Source organism: Amblyomma maculatum, chromosome 4 (genome assembly GCF_055883805.1).
Source record: "Amblyomma maculatum isolate TAMU_Amacu chromosome 4, ASM5588380v1, whole genome shotgun sequence".
In the NCBI taxonomy this organism is placed as follows: domain Eukaryota; kingdom Metazoa; phylum Arthropoda; class Arachnida; order Ixodida; family Ixodidae; genus Amblyomma; species Amblyomma maculatum.
In genome coordinates, this window is record NC_139347.1 from 196,986,486 (window position 1) to 197,006,617 (window position 20,132).

The 20,132-nt window shown below is 47.1% G+C and overlaps 1 protein-coding gene across 1 annotated transcript in view; it reads right to left on the reverse strand.

The window, feature by feature from the left end:
- Positions 1-20,132, reverse strand: part of LOC146193957 (testis-expressed protein 10) — a 160,578-nt gene that overhangs the window by 84,702 nt on the left and 55,744 nt on the right. The window contains exons 6-7 of the mRNA XM_084602907.1: positions 13,066-13,206; positions 10,035-10,227 (exon numbers count right to left, since the gene is read on the reverse strand). Of these exons, the coding sequence (XP_084459033.1) occupies positions 10,035-10,227; positions 13,066-13,206 (334 nt within the window). The remainder of the gene's footprint in view (positions 1-10,034; positions 10,228-13,065; positions 13,207-20,132) is intronic.

The following is a 20,132-nucleotide window of genomic DNA, read 5'->3' on the forward strand; positions in this document are numbered from 1 at the left end:
CCGGCTTGTAACCGCCTCCAAATGCTCGCCTCATTGTTAGAGAGAGACCAATCCGGGGGTGGGTAGCTCTATTTCATTTGTAGAAATCAGTGATTTCATTGTATGTTATGGCACAATCTTTTATTCCCCTGCAGTCACGCTGTTCAATTGCTGCCCAGTGTCAGAGATCTCGGGCTAGCAAGTGTGCAGCTTCGTTGGCCTGGGACAGATTCATGTGCAGGTATCCTTATGATAGAGATTGTTCGATTGGCCTCCTCCGAAACCCTTCCTTTTCCGAAATTCCAGACAGCCATTTTGCTGTCACTAATGACTAATTTTGCCTGCGTGCCAAAGCAAGTGAGCGCTATTCCAACCTCTTCAGCTGTGTTCGTGTTACGAATGCATATCGAGACCGCAATTTTGGGTACGCCATTCCCATCAACTATCGCCGAGACTGCCGCTCCATGCCTTCTGCACGATGCGTCGACATATGCTACGTCTTTGGCTGCCTTGTGTTTCATTCTTTTTGCAATAGCTTTTGCTCTATGTTCTCTACGTTCTTTATTATGTTCCGGGTGCATGTTTTTCGGCAAAGGTAGTACCAGCAGGTGCTTCCTTGTGTCGGGTGGAATAGATGCTTTCTCTTGTGTACCTCTGTCGGGTTGGAGGCCAATCCATTCAAAGATGGTCCTCCCTGTCTCCGTTTGACTTAATCTTTCTAGCCGTGCGATGCGGACCGCCTCAGTTAGCTCTTGCCATTTGTTGCGTATCCCCATTTTTTCCAGCTTCTCCGTCGAGGTGGATATGGGGAGACCTTAAGCTCGCTTCCTAATTATAGTGTCGATTCTGTCACGTTCAGCTTTCTTCATGTTGAGGAAAGGTGTGGCATATCGTATGCGGCTGATAACGTAGGCTTGTGTCCTCAGTAAACTGCGTTCTTTGAGACTGTGGCCTTTGAGCGCTACTCTCCTGAAGATGCCCGTGACTTGTGCCGCATAATTCTCCAGTTTCTTTACGGTTTTTGTGTTCTGACCTTTCACTTGAAGGACCATTCCTAATATTCTGATTTCCTCTACTTGAGGTACCGAGGAGTTTCCTACATTTATCTTTATGTCTGCTTTATCCTTCTTATTTTCAGGGTTGTATATGAAGAGCTCCAATTTTTGCAGCGAGCAGGATAGGACTCTTTCGGCAGCGTACTCGACTACCTCGTCCGCGGCAGTTTGTAAGTTTACTCTATCTCTGCATCACTGTCCTTATTTATCCAGAGGTTTATATCATCCGCGTACATGCTGAATTTTAGGTCTTGTGCCTGATTTAGTAATGGTATAGTGCTCTAGAATATTGGGCAGTGTGACGACCGGCGCCGGCGAGCGGGCCGCTTTTGCGATGACAGCAACCGACTTCCGCCAGAGGGCGCGACATCAACAGGGGTGCCACGTTCGCCGCTCGGCGCGCAGCCGCTAGACTGCTAGGCTGCTATCCGCTAGGCTACTAGGCTGCTAGCCGCTAGGCTGCGGGATAGCGGGCGCACAAGAGCAGCGGAGCGTTTCTCTTTGGAGCTATTTTATCACGCAGGCACATACATTTCCACCAAGAAGCATTGACGTGGCCATTGCTATTTACATTTGGTAGGTTTGATACTGACACTTATGATGATAGTAACAATGTTTTTTTTGTTTGCTAAAAACGGCATTTTGCTAACACATACCTGTTGGCAAAAAATAAGGCAGTGTGACATTTCAGTCGAAACTGGTCACATAAAAAGGACGTTGCTATAGACTTCAGTGTGGCACCTAGCCCACTATAATGACAAGATTGACAGCAACTCAAACACGTTGAGAAGACCAATCGGAAGCGGGTCACGTGTGGTCACCACTTACACTGGTGCTTCCTAACGTTACATCTGACTGATCAACGACGAAATTGTTACAAATTCCTGCAGAAGATGCAAGTAGTGATGATGACAATGAACCAGAAAGTAAAGAGCAAATCTAAACAGCATAGAGGCTGCAGACATGGCCACAATATAAAGGGGCTATCTGGGGAAGGTGCTTGATGTTGAGAAATGAGAAAATGCTAGATTTTATTGACCACGTTAAGAATTTTGTCCTCTTGCATCCCTGTTTGTGTGCTCAGTTTTGCTAACATAGAACAAAAGGCAACAATTTACACCTTTATTCAAAGCTTAGAATTCAAAATTTGCGCATTTACACACCTCTGTGCTGTGCACATTTTCTTGGACTTATTGCCAGACTTGCTTGCAGAAATTTGTGTGTGTAATTTTAAGACAAATATAAGATATAACAAACTTTGCTCAAAATGAGACTTCTTTGTAACAAGGTTTGACTGCAATTCAATACAAGAAGAAAGACACACAAAGTGAAGGAGCCGCGGTGCATACATGCAGCACCTAGTGCTCATCATAACGGTGCTTGCGATCTCTATATCACCACCCCTATATCGTACTCCGATCTCTCAACAGTAGGGTCCCACAACTTCTCTCTTCTCAATGCTTGTCTGTCAGCGATTTACATGGGGATAGAAGGTCAGAAGAGTCTCTGAACGCAACCTAAAGGTAACAATACACACTGAACGAGGGAAATGATTATGGTGAAAGTGATTGCATAGTGCGAGCATTGCCATGCCCCAACATTTTTTTGTTGCTTTCTGGCTCTATTCGCTGAACATCCTATACTGCAACCTAAGGAAAACATAACCCCAGGCTATATGTTACTTTATTTCACTCTTATGAACTGTAAAAAAAAAAAGAAGAGAAGTAATGGTAGTAGTAGTAGTAGTAGTAGTAGTGTCAAATCTCGATATAACGAATAACGTGGGACCACAAACAATCATTTGTTATTTTGAAATATCGTTGTAATGAAAACTCTGCGATTATAAGCCAGTGGTCAAACCTACATATGCAAATGATGTACCTTGGCAGTGGGCACGTGTGTAAACAAGCAAAACCTCAAATGAAAATGTTGCACTAATTCCAAAGCTGATTTATTTGAAGAAATCCATTATTTTCTTCTGCCGCGTGCAGCAAACATGACCGTGCACTACATTACACCACTACAGCACATACACCTTCTACTTTGCGGAACACCTCGTCGCACGCGTGATTGCACCGAGCGATGAAAGTATGGATTTTGTCCATGTGCAAAAAATAAGCAATAAAAACATAAAAGAGTTCAATATGACCTCATCTTCAATGCTCCCTGAAGTTTGAAAAGCTTGTCTCAGTCTTTCAAAATGATTGCAGCAGTCGATGGGCCAATGCTACCTGTCAGTAGAGGCCAAATAGCTTCTTTCCTGCGTCAATTTCTTGCAGTGAAAGCGGCTGCGTTCATATTTTCTTGGCACTTCGCTGGCTAATATCATCGCTCTAGCACAAACTTCGTAATAAGTTAATTCACGGCATAAAAAAAAAAAATCTTCCAGCACGCTCGAACGCACAAACTACCGACTCGCGTACGACACACAAGGAAAAACGCATGCGGCTAGGCCTGCTGGCTACTGCATAATAAACCATAGCTTCGTGGTGGTGCTAGGAGCTGGTACTAGATGTGCTGATGATGATAGCTACAGCCCACAGACCATACACACAGAAACGGCAGTTTCTGTTTCACGCGAGAGTTGCAAGTTGTGGCGCTGTGAATTTTAGCTGAATTCGTAATACTGATCTAAAATTATAGAGAAGAAATAAAATATGTTCGTTATTCTGAAATATATTGTTACGAGGCACGTCGAGATGTTAGGAGGCGATGGTACGTCGTAGCCGCAACAGTTCACCGTCAGGGACACATTCACAGGAGAACCAGACGTAGCTGCAGCGTCGTCTTTTCCCCACTAGCCCAGCACTCTTCTCTTTCACTGCGTACCGTAACAATACCCCCCCCTGCGGAAGAAGCACAGTCCCGGTGCGTAGACCACACAGGTGAGCGCGAGATATAAGGTTTGAGACGGGCGACATGCACGACCTGGATGATGGTTTGCAGGGGAGTGGCGGTTCACAGGGATAATCTCGTACGTCACGTCGGTAAGTTGCCGCAAGACCTGGTAAGGGCCCACGCAGCGGGGCAGAAGTTTCTCGCACATGCCTACACGTCGAGCAGGGCGCCAGAGGAGTACGAGGGAGGCAGGAGGGTAGTAGGCGTCACGGTGCTGGAGATCGTAACGGTGCTTTTGAGAACGCTGGGACGCACGAAGCCGGTCTCGAGCAATATGACGGGCGGCATCAGCGCGGGCGATGGCATCAGAAGCGTAACTGCAGGAGGAATCGTCAAGAGGCAGTAAGGTGTCGAAGGGAAGTAGAGGGTCGCGGCCGAAGAGTAGATAAAAGGGAGAGTATCCGGCGGTATCATGCCGTGAGGAGTTATAAGCGAATGTTATGAAAGGTAAAGAGATGTCCCAGTCACGGTGATGGTCAGAAACATACATTGACATCATATCGGTCAGGGTACGATTAAGGCGCTCAGTAAGACTGTTCGTTTGTGGATGGTAGGCCGTTGTGAAGTTGTGGCGCGTAGCGCATGAACGCAGAAGGTCATTAACAACTTTAGAAAGGAAGCAGCGACCGCGATCGGTGAGCAGTTGACGAGGAGCACCATGAAGCAAGATGACGTCATGCAAAAGAAAGTCTGCAACGTCGGAGGCACAGCTGGTGGGGATAGCTCTGGTTATGGCATACCGGGTGGCGTAATCGGTCGCTACGGCAATCCATTTGTTCCCTGAAGTGGATGTGGGAAGTGGCCCAAGCAGGTCGAGACCAGCTCGAGAAAAGGGCTCAGTTGGAACTACGAGTGGTTGCAGGGTCTCACTAGGGTGAAGAGACGGGGCCTTCCTGCGCTGGCACAGCTCACAGGCGGCGACGTAGCGACGAACTGAGCGGTAGAGGCCAGGCCAGTAGAATCGCCGTCGAACATTGTCGTATGTGCGGGACACTCCTAGGTGCCCTGCTGTAGGAGCATCATGAAGGTGCGCAAGAACAGCAGAGCGTAATTGTGTCGGGACAACAAGCAAAAGGTCTACACCATCTGGGCGCACATTGCGTCGGTATAATGTGTTATTAAGCAGCACAAACATACTGATGGACGGATCGGTGCTGTCGTTGCGCAGGTGATCAATAATGGGGCGCAGGGAAGGATCACGACTCTGTTCGACGCCGATGTGGAGAAAGTTCGAAATGGACAAAACGCAGTCGTCAGCAGTATTGTCAGGAAGTTCAGGAGGGTCAACGGGGTGGCGGGACAAGCAGTCGGCGTCTTGATGTAGGCGGCCTGACTTGTACACAACAGTAAACGTGTATTCTTGTAATCGCAAGGCCCAGCGACCTAAGCGGCCAGTAGGGTCCTTAAGTGATGACACACTTAAGGACATGATGGTCCTTAAGGCATGATGGTCCGTCACTACGCTGAAGGGCCGCCCAAACAAATAAGGTCGGAATTTGGTCAACGCCCAAACAAGTGCAAGGCATTCGCGCTCCGTAATGGAATAATTGCGCTCGGACTTAGAAGGCGGCTGGCATAGGCAATCACACGAGAGTGGCCGTGCTGGTACTGGGCAAGGATGGCGCCAATACCATGTCCGCTAGCGTCGGTGCGCAGTTCTGTAGGCGCAGACGGGTCGAAGTGCGCCAGTACAGGAGGAGCGGTGAGCGCGGAAATGAGCGTTGTAAAGGCCTGAGCTTGTTCACGGCTCCACGAGAAATTCACGTTTTTCTGCAAAAGGGAGGTAAGGGGACATGCTAGGTCAGCGAAGTTCCGAATGAAGCAACGGAAGTAGGAGCAGAGCCCAAGAAAACTTCGCACATCACTTGTATTACGTGGTGTAGGGAACTCGCGGACTGCACAAACTTTATCAGGGTCGGGCTGCAAGCCATTTTCGTCAACCAAATGTCCCAGGATTTTGATCTGGCGGCAGCCGAAGCTGCATTTTTTTACGTTGAGTTGAAGACCGGCGCGGCGAAAGACTGCCAGTATCTTAGAAAGTCGTTCAAGGTGACTTGTGAACGTGGGAGAGAAAACAACGTCATCTAAGTAGCATAAGCACGTTGTCCACTTGAAGCCACGGAGAAGCGAGTCCATCATGCGCTCGAAGGTCGCAGGAGCGTTACAGAGGCCAAATGGCATGACCTTGAATTGGTATAGTCCGTCAGGGGTGACAAATGCAGTTTTCTCTCGATCCCGTTCGTCGACAGCTATTTGCCAGTAGCCGGAACGCATGTCGATCGAGGAAAAATAGCTGGCACCATGCAAGCAGTCGAGGGCGTCGTCAATTCTCGGGAGCGGATAAACGTCTTTTTTAGTGATCTGATTGAGGTGGCAGTAATCTACACAGAATCTCCAAGTTTGATCTTTCTTTTTGACTAAAACGACAAGAGACGCCCAGGGACTGCAGGAAGGCTCAATAATATTATTTATCAACATCTTGTCGACCTCCTTCTGTATCACTTGGCGCTCAGCAAGAGAGACTCGATAAGGCCCTCTGTGAATAGGGCTGGCATCACCAGTATTGATGCGATGGGTAACGACAGATGTCTGGGCCAAAGGTCGGTCGCCAAAATAAAAAATGTCGCTGTATGAAAACAAAAGGTCGGAGAGAGCACTGGCTTGCTGAGGTGTCAAATCCGGTGCTATCATAGGAGTAAAAAGGGTCGAACGAGAAGCTGATACGGGGGGTTCAGACAGAGGCACAGGCTTGAGGGCAGAAACTTCGCAGTCAGCCAACGGAAGCAAGTCAGCGAGTGCAATGCCATGGGGCAAAACTTGGACAGAGCGGCTAAAGTTAAGGACGGGAAGATAGGTTCTGTTATCCGTGACGGTCAGGACAGTGTGAGGGAGTATGACGTTACGGTGGAGAACAACATCGATGATTGGACAAGTGACGTATGTACCATTAGGAATAGCAGGAAACGGGGCCAGAGGAACATACATGGCAGCTTCGGGCGGTAGGCGAACAAACTCGACGGAGCAGAGGCGTGGCTTGATATCTGTGCGGTTGGAGCAGAAAGGCAGGTTAAGCGAAGGAGGCCACTTGAACAATCAATCAGGGCAGAGTGCGCCGTTAAAAAGTCGATGCCAAGGATCACATCGTGAGGGCAGCGGTCGATTACAGTGAAGAGCACAGGCGTAGTTCGACCACAAATGCTCACGCGCGCAGTGCAAAGTCCCACGACGGCAGCGACGCCTCCATCGGCGACACGAACGGCTGATGAAGAGGCGGGTGTGACAACCTTTTTGAGTCAGCGGCGAAATGAAGAGCTGAGGACGAAAATTTGGGCACCAGTGTCAATGAGGGCAGTAACAGGCACACAGATATCTAGAAGATTGCGGCGATGAGCGAGGGTCAGCAGAGGATTTTCAGGCCGGGTCGTCAATGCAGCTTCACCTCCAGGAGCTGCATTGATCAGTTTTCCGCGAGCGGGCCAGAGAAGTGAGGGGACGAGGAACGGTGAGGTAGGGGCGAGCGGGAACGGCGGGTCTGGGGAGACGGCGATCGGCTGGACATGCGCGGGGATGGCGGGTTAAAGTCACGAGGGGGCGTATCACAGAGAGAGGCCGGGTGTGGTCCATAGGCGGTGCTGCGATCATGATAGTAGCGAGGTCGAGGTGGCGGAACCCAACGGCTGCGGCAATGGCGAGAAATGTGGCCGGCACGTGAGCAGTTAAAGCAGATGGGTCGGTTGTCCAAGGTCCGCCATTCTTCTGGGTTGCGGTCGCGTCAGGTAGATTCGGGGTATCGCGTCGGGAAGGGCGCAGTCGGAGCTGTGGCAGCTACCACCGGAACGGTGGGCTGGACAGATGGCTGTGCGGACGGCTGACCAGAGCTGAGGCTTACGCTCGCATTAAGGCCCACGTTCGCGAATTCTTGGCAAACGACAGCTTGGATCAGTGCTATAGTAGCATCCGCCGGCTGAGGTGTGAATGCGACGGGGGCCATTGCCTCCAGCTCTCTGCGAATGATCCTGGTCAAGTTTGGCTCATGGGACGGCTGCTGCAGTGTTGGCAGATCTTCGCATGAGGACGTAGCAACTGTTTGGCAAGCGGTCGAAGCGGGGAGCAATACGACGTTTAGCTTGCTCAAACCGCCGGCATACCTCGAGGATGGAGTCGACCGTCGTACAATCTTTGCAAAATAGAAGGTTAAAAGCGTCGTCAGCAATGCCCTTTAAGATGTGGCCCACCTTGTCACACTCAGGCATGGCGCTGTTCACTTTGCGGCATAGAGCTAGTACGTCTTGTATGTACGACCGATATGATTCGGTCGACGACTGTGCTCACGATGCCAGGTCCTTTTTAGCGCCGAGCTTGCGTCCGATCGGCTTGCCAAAGAGATCCCGAAGCTTCTCTTTGCACATGTCCCAAGATGTTAGATCTTCTTCGTGCGTCTCGAACCAGACGCGCGCCGTACCAGCCAGGTAGAAAATGACATTTGCAAGCATCAACGTTGCGTCCCATCGGTTGTGCTTACTGACTTGCTCGTACATAGCGAGCCAGTCTTCGACGTCGATGTCATCGGTGCCGCAAAACGTTCCAGGATCACGAGGCTGCGCAACGACGACAGTGGGCGCTGGTTGTGCCGCTGTAGAGGTAGCTGCGTCGGACTGCATAGTCCTAGCACCAAGTTGGCGGCCACTACGGAGATCCAGCTTGTGGTATTGGTGTCTTACCCAGCAGCTCCACCAAGATGTTACGAGGCACGTCGAGATGTTAGGAGGCGATGGTACGTCGTAGCCGCAACAGTTCACCGTCAGGGACACACTCACAGGAGAACCAAACGTAGCTGCAGCGTCGTCTCTTCCCCACTAGCCCAGCACTTCGTCATCGTCTCTTTCACTGTGTACCGTAACAATATGCTATTTGAAATTCGTAATTCTGAAATATTTTTACATTGAAAACATAGCAAATGTGCTGGGGATTATTGAAAAATTTGTTAATTTGAAAAATTCGTTAATGTGATGTTCATAGTAAAGAGATTTCACTGTAGTAGTACGTAAAATCTCATTACAAGAGACACTCGGTTATAAGACACACTTGAAAATGATTTGGCTGGTTTACCTATGTTTTCCATGTTAACAACATTGCATACAAGAGACATGGTTACAAGAGACACTCTGTTACTAAAGACAACTTTTGAAAGTCCCAAAAGTAACTTCTTCACCGTTTATAAGAGACACAATTAACCCAGATACGCTCATGCAATGCAGCTGACTCGTACGAACTCGTATGTGCGGCAGTTTAGATTCTAAATTCTGTTCTATATCAGTGCTCTTTTTTGTTGCGATATGTCAGGAAATGAGGAGTGCCTTTTCTTGACTGGTAAGTCAAATGTTCCTGTTGTTTCAGTCGCACAGGAATGTGATGACAGTGGCTGAAACAACAGGGACATTTTTACTTCCCAGTCAAGAAAAGGCACTCCTTCTCGGTTCCCGACATATCGCAACAAAAAATAAAAACACTGATATGGAACAGAATTTAGTTAAAGGGAATCTCAACTGTAACATATACGAGTTGGCTACAAGTTTTGGTTACAAGAGACCTTGGTCAAAAGAGATCTTTTTCGGGTCTCTTCAGTGTCTTTTGTAATGAGGTTTTAGTAGCAGTAGTAGTAGTAGTAGTAGTAGTAGTAGTAGTAGTAGTAGTAGTAGTAGTAGTAGCAGTAGTAGTAGTAGTAGTAGTAGTAGTAGTAGTAGTAGTTATTTGTGGTGCATAAGGAGCTAAGGCTATCAAGCGCCAAGTGTGAGGTGCATTTTGGTTTCTTAGTGGAGTATTCAGGCATTGTTTGGTTGCCGAAAAAAAAAATGCTACGAAGTGGATTCGAACTCATGTTTCGGCATTTTAATATGCAGCTTTAATCCATTGTGCCACTGAAGAAATAGGAGTGATGGGCTTTAAGTGCGCTCTTTATCGTTTTAACAATATTTCTGCTGTTTGCCACCAGGTAACGCTGCTCAGAGGATGCGTTGATTTGCAGCGCCCTGCTTTCCTCAATAAGCAATGCCGTAATGAAACTTCAACCAAAAGGGGGAGTTGTTTGTGCAGTCCACTCACCACTGGGAGACACTCGTGGCATGAGGAGCTGGGCAATCTTGACGACGACCCGGGTGTCCCCCGAGCGCACCTGGCCAGTGCTAATTAGGTCGCCAAAGAAGGAGAGCACACGGCGCCCCTGTTCAGGATCCAGCACGCCCAGCAGGCCAGCCAACATCTCACACATAGCAAGGTTGATGGTGGTCACTGACACCTGTCATCCCAAACGCAAGAGCTGGCTGTCACTTGGGTCACCACTAGTAGGCAAAATATTGCAATACGTATTTCGAGGCAGACACAGGAGGAATCAGCGATGTGTCCTGCATCTCCCTCGTGCCAATGTTCAAGCTGGCACCTCGTCAGCTTACCAAATTTTGCATTTTGTGAACAGTGCTTGGTGAAGACAATCAAAGGGCTTGCAGACATGTGAAATCGATATGCAAGGGCTAAATGACAATCACATGTAGTGTGTCATTGTAAACGCTGAGTTAGGCACTACCGGACAGAAGCTACGCTGATGGGTGAAAGCAAAAGATGAATTATTCCAGCTTGCTTCGCACCCAAGAATTAGATATAGAATAATTAGAATATAATAAATAATAATTAGAATATAATAAATAATAAATTACCTTCTTTTTAAGGCCATGTTTCCAGAGCATTTCTTAACTTCAGAACACGTTCACAAGGTATATAAAATCTATTCCCACTCATTTTACAGTATTCGAATTCACACCCAAAATTTTGAGATTCACACAGCTTTAATGAGATCCGCATGTTATGTTACACAATATTGCTTCTTTTTGCACTTTTCTCTATTAGTAAGCAATAACTTCAGTGGAATATTTTCAGGAGTAACAAACAGATTTTCATCTAGTATTTGTTAAAAAGATGCTATCCAAACTGGCCAGGTAGCAATGCTCGTGAGACTGTCCAACTGGTCATAGCACTCTCATTGGATGCAGAACAGGCCTAGAAGCCTTTTTTTTTTTTCTTTCAATACGAATGCAACACAAGATGCCACATATAAAAATTTCAGAAACTAATTTATTGCAGTAGACAAAAGTTCAAGAGAAATTATGACCTGGCTGGAAAAGTGTACAAAACAATATATATATATATAAGGGGTAGCAAACTATATATATATATATATATATATATATATATATAGCAAGCCAATAAAGAAACAACAGTCGTTAAACGTCTGCTATAATAATGAGATTAAAAACTTCAATAAACAATGTTATCCTGACTACAAATGCCTTCTGAAGAGCTATACATATTCACTTGCTTCACTTTATTAACCTTTCATAATGCTATCTGAAATGTGAAGGGTAATAAAAATCGTTCCACTCAAATTGAGGATAATGCAGAGAACTATGAAACAGAAAATGGTAGGTGCAACATTGTGGCGAGGGGGCGCACGCTGTGTGTGTTGGCTGGGTGTGGCGTTTTGGCAGGCAGGAGTGAGTAAGTGAGTGAGTGAGTGCGCGTGTTGTGTGGTGGTGGTGGAAACGTTTATATTGGTTAATTGGAGTTTGGGAGCCACAGAGTGGCCCCGCTACATGGTCGGCGTCCCTAGTCCGGGACACCGCATGACGAGGCCCCGTCTCGCGCCCGTTTCACGAGAGCCCGTTGAGACTCCAGTGTGGAGCAGTTGAGGAGGGCAGTCTCCCATGCCTCTCGGGAAGGGGAAGGGGGGAGGTGAGGATTTCGAGTACATGCCCACACCATGTGGAAGACATCACAAGTCTCTCCACAGTGCGGGCATCGCCCATCCGTGTTAGGATCATAATGTTTTAAGATTGCAGGACAGAGTAGAGTACCTGTTTGCAGGCGCCTTAAAGTTCGTTCCTCCGCCTTACTCAGCCCCTTTGCAGGAGCCGGGAAAAGGCGGTGGTTGTCGCTATAATACGTTATGATTTCTTTGAACCGCAGAAGCGGCTGGTTTGTCTCCGAGTCAGAAGAGCTTTGATGAGGAGCCCGGTGAGTAAGCGCTCGGGCAGCCGCGTCAGCGGTTTCGTTTGTACCGGGGGCAGTGCGGACTGGACGAGCGAGGAGATCGAACACATCCACGAAGCCAGACGGACTGATCAGGTGAACCCCAGCCGTTGCATGATTGCGCATGCGGCTGAGGAAGACCAATAAACGGCTAACCCTATGGTCCTCAGTGTTCATGTTATTCATTGGGGCCGCCACTATGGTCAGAGCTAGCGGAGTGGCGTTCAGCACCGAGAGCGGAGCCGCTGCCCCGTAGAGAATCCCATAACGTTAAGAGATAGGAAGCGTGTACAGTGGGTCGGAGAAATAGTAACTTGCGTTAGTGACATTCTAGTGGAAATAAAGAAAAAGAAATGGGCACAGGCAAGGCATGTAGTGCGAAGAGAGGATAACCGATGGTCACTAAGGGTAACTAATTGGATTCCAAGGGAAGGAAAGCGTAGCAGGGGGCAGCAGAAACTTGAGTGGATGAAGTTAAGAAGTGAGGGGTCAAGTGGAAGCAGCTAGCACAAGACCGGGTGAACTAGAGGAGTATGTGAGAGGCCTTCTCCTAGCAGTGGGCGCGGTCAGGCTGCTGCTGCTGCTGCTGCTGCTGCTGCTGATGGCGAATGCTACCAATATCTTTTAATGTTTTAAGCTTGGTTTGGTTATAGTACTAAAATTTCTATTAGAGACGCCACAGTGGAGGGCTCCAGACAATTTCGATCACCTAGGATCCTTTAATGTTCACTGACAACGCACAGTGCGTGGACACTTTACAGTTCTGCAACGAAAAGCAGCAGCCATCGTGGCCAAGCATGAATCCGGACCTCCCAGCTCGCAGCAAACTTGCAGCAAGCCAGGTATTCACTTGCTTCACTCTGCTCTCAATGCAGCTGAAGAAGGTTATATTGAAGAATGCCGATCATGACTTGTCTGCAACGCACAATGGATGTATCCTGCAGAAATTTTCCTTGTAAATGTATAGGAGTCCCGAGTGGGTTTATATAAAGCTCCTCATTCGCTTGGATGTTCAGCACCTAGTGACATGCAGCACTGTATGTGCACTGCGTACCTGACGGTCGAACGTGTTGTCCTTCTTGACCTTCTTGGCAGCTGGCTGCCTCCCTGTAGAAATGCAATCAGGTGAGAATGGAAACCGCTCCTCCAGGTGGCTCAGCAAGTGGACGCCAAAGTGCTCCTCGAACCATGATGACTGCACCAACAAAACACACAGCAAAATTTTCACACACTGCAATGACCGGTCGGCTTCCAGCTATTGCTCTGAAACTGTCACCGGGGATAAAAAATATGGTCGAATTTAAGGGGGGCACCCTCTTAGAACCATTTCTTTTATTTACGGTCAGATTTGTACCAGATTTGAAAAATTTGTGCACTTTTTATTTGTGCTAATGCAGATAGTTTTTAATACATTAGGGAAAGCTGGTCTTTTGTTTGGAGGAAGCATGGTTAGTAAACATCGAATATTGAGGAGAAGATTTTAGTCCTTAAGGGGGGACACCCCTCTTAAAACTTTTTTCCTTATTTATGGGTGGATCTGACTGAAACTTGCACCATTAATGTACTTTTGCATGCTGATTTCAAATATCTGATTAGTTTTCTTGTAGATGAAATAGCTTTCAAAATATTACCTAATTCATGTTCTTCGTTTGGAGGTGAGTTAATTACTAAACACTTTATGGCATGAGGAGAATAGCCCTGCCAGAGTGATCTAGAAGGATCATAGAGTGCCGCTAGTCATGAATTAACGTGGTAGAAGAATTTGAACCAAAGTTACAATAAGTCAAACTTTTATGAATAAAAGCCCAGGTTGGCACCTAAGATTGATAATTAATTCTGTAAATGTTGCCGCATAATAACTGTACATATTTTTGTCCTACGGCACTGTCGAAGGTTTTCTCTTTCTAACAAGACAAGAATGAGAGCTATAGCACAAATAGACTAAGAGATATCTCTCCTCCAAAATTGCAGCACCCTCAAAATTGCAGTTTTGAGAAAACGAGGAAAAACACTTCACAGCATGTAGGTGTAAATTATGTCAATGATTGATATGTCAACAAGATCAGAAACAGGTGGAAAGTGATCTGAAGCGAAAATTAATGGCCTATGCCAATTTGAGCCAAAGTTACGCAATAGGAAACGCTTGAAAGGAAAATTCCATTTGGGTACCGAAGACAACATAACCTTCTCAGCAAATTTTCTTTTGTCGTCACTGCATTTACCTTGGTTTCATGAGACTCGCAGGATTCCCTTTCTAGAAAAAAATTTTTTAAAGCAATAGCAAGAACAGGACCAGAGATATTGATCTTTAAAAAATGCAACACTACCAAAATTGGGGGATTGTCGGAAGCACTCAAGCCTCACGGCATTTAATCAGGAAGGGCAACCCCAAAGACCTCATGCTATTAAAATGCACCAGGAGCATAGTCGGGGTGCATGCTGTCGCGGTGTTTTCTTTTTTCTGTTTTAGCAACGCCAAGCGAAGCCGCCCGCTTCTTTGCAGAACGTACGCTACGGTGCAAGTCCTTTTCTTCAGCTCTCCTGGACCCAGTTGCTGTCACATTTGTACTGCATTCTTGCAGAATTGCTGCTGCTGTATGCTTGCAGCCGGCATTGAAGCGCAGCACAGCTTCTGCTGTGGCTGCTTCCACAGCAAACAGTGATGAGTGCCGCTCTTTGTGGATCAAGGTCCAGATGACCGAGTGGAAGCTTTCGTTCGAGTTCTGGGTCTTCCCCCGAATGCACCTCTGCAGCAGGCTCTTCTCTGATAAACGACTATAAACAGGCAAAAGAGCATCAGCCACATCTCTTGGCAGACTGTAATTGTGCTTTGGTGCAGGCTCCTCTTTTGCCTTTGCAGCGTTGTGGCGGCACCATGACTTCTCACCGGTAGGACACAAACTGTGTTTGGGGCAGTCATCAGTAGATGTGATGTGGTAATATGTCGCCATCACAGCTCGCTGCATGGCATCCACATCACCTACATTTGATCGAAGCGCTCGGCCATAATATATTGCCAGCTTGTCAACTAGATCAGCTGTCAGCCTTCCTCTGCCGCCAAGACTTTGCTTCCCTGCATCCTTGTGTCTCTGCAAGAGGTTGCGCAAAGCTGCTCCCATACGCTTGTGCACGTGATTTATGCAGTCCTCTTTGACTATTTCAATGTAGCCATAGATTGCAGCATCTTTAAGAGCACTGAACGTGCGACTGTCCCCATCGCATAGCATGGTTGTGTAGCGCATGTTGTGGCGCTGCAGAGATCTTTCAAACAGAATTTTGCCAGCCTCTACTTCAATTTGACCAGCCTTGGAGTTGGTGTTTTTTTGGCACTGGTGGCGTGATTTCCAAAGTTCGTAGCCGTCAGTGTTTGGCTTGGGACCAATTTCGCAGCCCAGACAAAAGTTTGACAACACCACATAATCAAGCACGTAACCAGTGAAGAGTTCCACCACGGCACCGACGCCTATATGTGATGAGTGTCCGCGCGTCATCCATGTGCCGTCGTAGCACACGGCAATGTTCCCCCTATGCCCAAAACACAAGTCATCGTAGACCTTCGCCACTGCCTGCGCGGCTTGTGCCATAGCGGTCGTGGCGGCTCGGGTAGCAGCGGGTTGCAGTGTGTTCTTCAGATGCCGTTGAAACGTCTTGTTGTGCATCCCGCGCCGCGACAACCCCATCGCCGAAAAGATATCGTTCATTGCTGTCTGGCCGTTACCGGTCGACAGCATTGCTCGACTAGCCAGAATATTCAGCTCAAAAGGATTGCACCTTTTCTCGCCGTCAACCCTCCGCGAGTTCCACTCGGCCGCAATCTCACCGCAGTTGTCGCACAGCACGATCAGTTTTACGGCGAGGCCATAGCTCCGGTCGCTGGTAATTAAACGCACGCATCCACGACACGTTTTGCACCGCACGGCATCCAGAAGGATATTCACAATGCTGAGGTCAATTACCGCATAGGAGGCTGTTCCGTCCGCATCTGACTCTGCGGACGCACCACTTGCATCGGCGAACAGCGCGGTCTTTCGTGCCGTCGCCGGCGTCGATACCAGTCTATCAAGCGTAGCCTGCTCACGGGCACTCACTTGAGTTATGTCACTGTTAGTGACAGGCGCGGTATCAATACGTACACGACTGCAGTCGGCACGAAGAACGGCGCCGTTGTCCAGCGGAATCGGAGAAGCGTCGCCGCCCGCAACGTGATCGTCACACAATCCCGCAGCACTGGCACTTGCTTCTTGCACAGTATGCAACGAAGTCGCATTCTTAACGCGTTTCTTTGGTTGCTTTCGCCCGAACTTGTGCAAAGAGCGGTACTTCTTCGCGCCTGGCATGACTCTCGCGTTGCACTAGCGTGGTCGGCAGAAAGACAAAATGGCGTCACTGGGAGTCCGCATTTCAGGGCTAGCTTGCCGGAACCAACCAAACGACGCCATTTTGATCACGTGCCTTAACCGGCCAATAGTAGCGCGCGCTGCATGCTATCTTTTTGTTTGTTTTTTATGGGGAAGGCGGAGCGCACAGGGTTGCTTTCCGAAAGAAAAAATAAGCCGAAAGCACGCGCTTTCGAACGAGACCAAAATCGCCGCGGTGGAGCGCGTAGTTCTCATGCGCCGGGCGATCGAAATTGGGTGTCGTTTGTCCACAATTTAAAGGGCAGTGGGTGTGGTACTGCATTTTTTAATCGCTATAACTTCATAAATACGCGGGGTATAAGGATGAAAATTTGCGTGCAGATGCGGAATGGTGCGAGGAATACGAAAATGAAAAAATTGAAAATCCGATTTTCAGGCCGATTTTCGGTGCCAAAGAGCCGTGTCCCCCCTTAAATAATCCAGAATCAAAGCACTGTAATAAAGCATGAATGAAAATTCTATACTTCGTCTCGCAACATATCTGCAGCACTGCGAAAGGCAGAGGAGCCCTTGAAATTGTGCTCCTAAGTGCCTCTCACCCCTGTGCACTATAATAAAGTATTCGCAGGTTCCACGAGCTATAGAGGGCACCACTGGAAATACAATGGCTGCCCGAATGGTCATCCGGCTAATTGGCGGCAGCGCTATCATAGCAGCGCTGCGCTGACAGAGGATGCATTGAAATTAATGTATGGGTGTGCTATTTTGTCGAGAAAGCTCTCAATGTAGGCTTTTTTGTGTTGCCACAGTAAATGCATTCAGAGTGTGTGCATTTCAAGTGCAGTAGAAACCACCCGATGCAGGGATGGCTGGTCTGGTATGCCAAGCATTCGATTAAGGGGGGCATGGATTGGCAGCTGCGACTCTGACTGAGGTGGCTCTAATCGCAGTAAGAAAGGTGGCAGAAACGTGTGTCGATAGCGAGAGACATGCCGAGAAATTCTGCGGCTGTTATCCTATTCATGGTACTTATCTTAACAGAAGTGCACGTGTTCACACCAGTGTATGTGTATGCCGAAGTCATATTCTGTGGCTTTTCCCCTTCCCCTTTTCCCCTGATTTCGTATTGCTGCCTAGACAAGCAAAATGAAAAGCGCTGGAATGTGGTATAATGATGGTCTACAGGGCTCACTTCAGCCCATGCTAACCTCTTTTGGAGCACCATTGATAGGTATCAATTTTTGAATAAATTATATTACGAACAAGTCCTGACAAAAATATTTTTCAGCAGTAATTGCTTGATAATCAGCATGATTCCGTCTTTAGAACGAAAATAGCTACAACTTCCTGGATATACCACAAAAGGATATTACTGGCTTGGGATGTTGCCCACGTCATTGTAAATTCAGTATACATACTGCAAATTTAGTAGATCAGTGGTATTCTGACTGAAAACGTTGCACACAAGGAATCATGCAGGAAACATTCATTTTATTTCTTACAAATACCTGTAGGATCTTTGCAGCAGCGGTTGACATGATAAAAAATGTTGCACTCAATTGTATCAAAGTTTCCATCAGTCAAGGTCTTTGCTCCATGGTGACGCATTAATAATAAATAATTAGTACCGAAATGCGTACCACAAACTGTCACAGCCTTTATTCGAAGTTTTTCGATGCTATTCTTGATAACGCAGGAAATCAGCGTGGCAGACAGTGACGATTAGAAGAATACAAAAACGATCAATTCTAGACATGTTGTTAGCGTTTTATTCTACGTGCCCATTTTTATCACGCTGCTTTAAATGTTCATGATGTCTATAACCGAGATGCCGACACGGAGACTCCTTGTTGAGCTTACAACCTATAGGAAAATTAGATATGCAAGTTAATGTCGTCTTTGGTCGCACAGGTGAGTGTTGCACGAAAGACAGCAAATTAACTCGCCATCTGAATTTCCTTTTTAACCGATATTGTGTACTTTACACACATGCATGGACATTGCAATTACCTGTAGTTATGTCAAAAAGAGCACTTGAAACAAAATGGCATGCTAAAAGCAGTATGCGATGCTAAAAGCAGCATAGATGATGGACGGGAGGCGCCTTTGCAAGCAGGGTGTCCTCCTCCACTACCACTCTTCAGGGATTCCTAGAAGTATCCGCGTGACGGCGACACCGTATGTGCAACTTGCGAATAGGATGATTTTAATGATTTGCCAAAGAAAAAGCTCATCTCGGTGACTGGGACAAATGACTTATTTTGATAATTTCGGCAAACAAACAGTGGTTAAAAATCAGTGTTATTGCAGAAATTATGATTTTATCTTTCTGGCAAAAAAAAGGAATTAGCGATAGCTGCTATAGACAAGCGTCAGACCGCGACATCAGTGGTGATGCGGTGGCGCTGGTGACAGCAGTGACTTTCGGGGTGTAGGCAAAAGCCCATGTCGTCTGCATTGGATACGCGGCACTTGCTGCGTTTTCAGGCATAATTCCCGATATTCCAGCAATTTGTGGTGTGGTTGGTTGCGCTACAAGGCACAAAAAGAAAATGGCACTAGTTTCCACATGTTTCTTGCGGTGAGATAAAGATGAGAGCGAAGGGCGGCAACGTTAAGCGCGACAAGTAGACACTCAGGCGACAGATTGCCTTCGTGGCACTTCTGCATTGAAACTTGATGAGTTCATTCACAACCCTTAATTTTCGTGGCTGCTTTTCGGCCGTACAACGAAAAGCGCGACAACAAACGCCTAACTGGTGCATGTTTTGTTGTACATACTATCAAGTCGTAAGAAGTTTTGACGCGATATTCCAAGTGCATATGATCTGAATCGAAGGCAGGAAAGCCGCGCTGTGACATCCCATATTCACCTGCAGTACTGCCAGTGTATATGTTTGTAAAGAAAAGGACACAAAAGCTGCTGCGAAGGTAACTGCAGTTTTATATACCATGAGCAGTCACTCCGACGTGATATTGCCTAAACGGCCCGGACTTCTGAAGTAGCTTTTCTCTGTTTTCACTTTCGCAAGTTACAATGAGTGACACTTCATCACCAGTTCTAGAACGCGAGTAAACATCTTTAGGATCTCGGCAAAGTTACGCAGCGTTATATGTCAGATTATTAAATTTTCTTTTGAAGGTTATTAGAAAACTGACGAATGAATTAAATATCCACGTACAATACAGCTCTGATGGAGCAGGATATTTAAATGTGGTATTATGGTATATGGAGATCTTTCATCTTTCATCTTTCATTTGTGAATCTCTCTCTCTCTCTTTTTTCTTTTATGAGTACCTTTCAGTAAAGCTGCGGGTATAGTGAGCTAGAAATATGATTTCTAGTTCCCTATAGTTCCTGGTAATAATGTTCTTAGAGTGAGTTAGGCGCTTGGAACAGAAGAAAGCCCACCAAATGAGTCTTCATATGAAAACACTTCCAGTCATTCAGATCGTTGACCTCCTTTCATGCACTAGTAATAGGCCCAGGAGTTGAACAGTGTCGACTGTTAGTTTTTCTTATACATTGTGCTTTCTCATTTTCATTTAACTTAATCAGTCCCGCCCACCATAGATGCGCGCTGTTGAGGTCACGGAGAAGGAAGCCAATGCAGCTCTTAGTCAGATAATTCCAGCAATAATCGGTTGCAAAAGTGCTTGAACTACTCTCCAGGCATAAACCAAACCATTTCTACCCACAAGCGAAGCTTACGCTTCAGAATATTGGCACGCGCGAACTGGTTTCGAAGGCAGCGTCGCATGG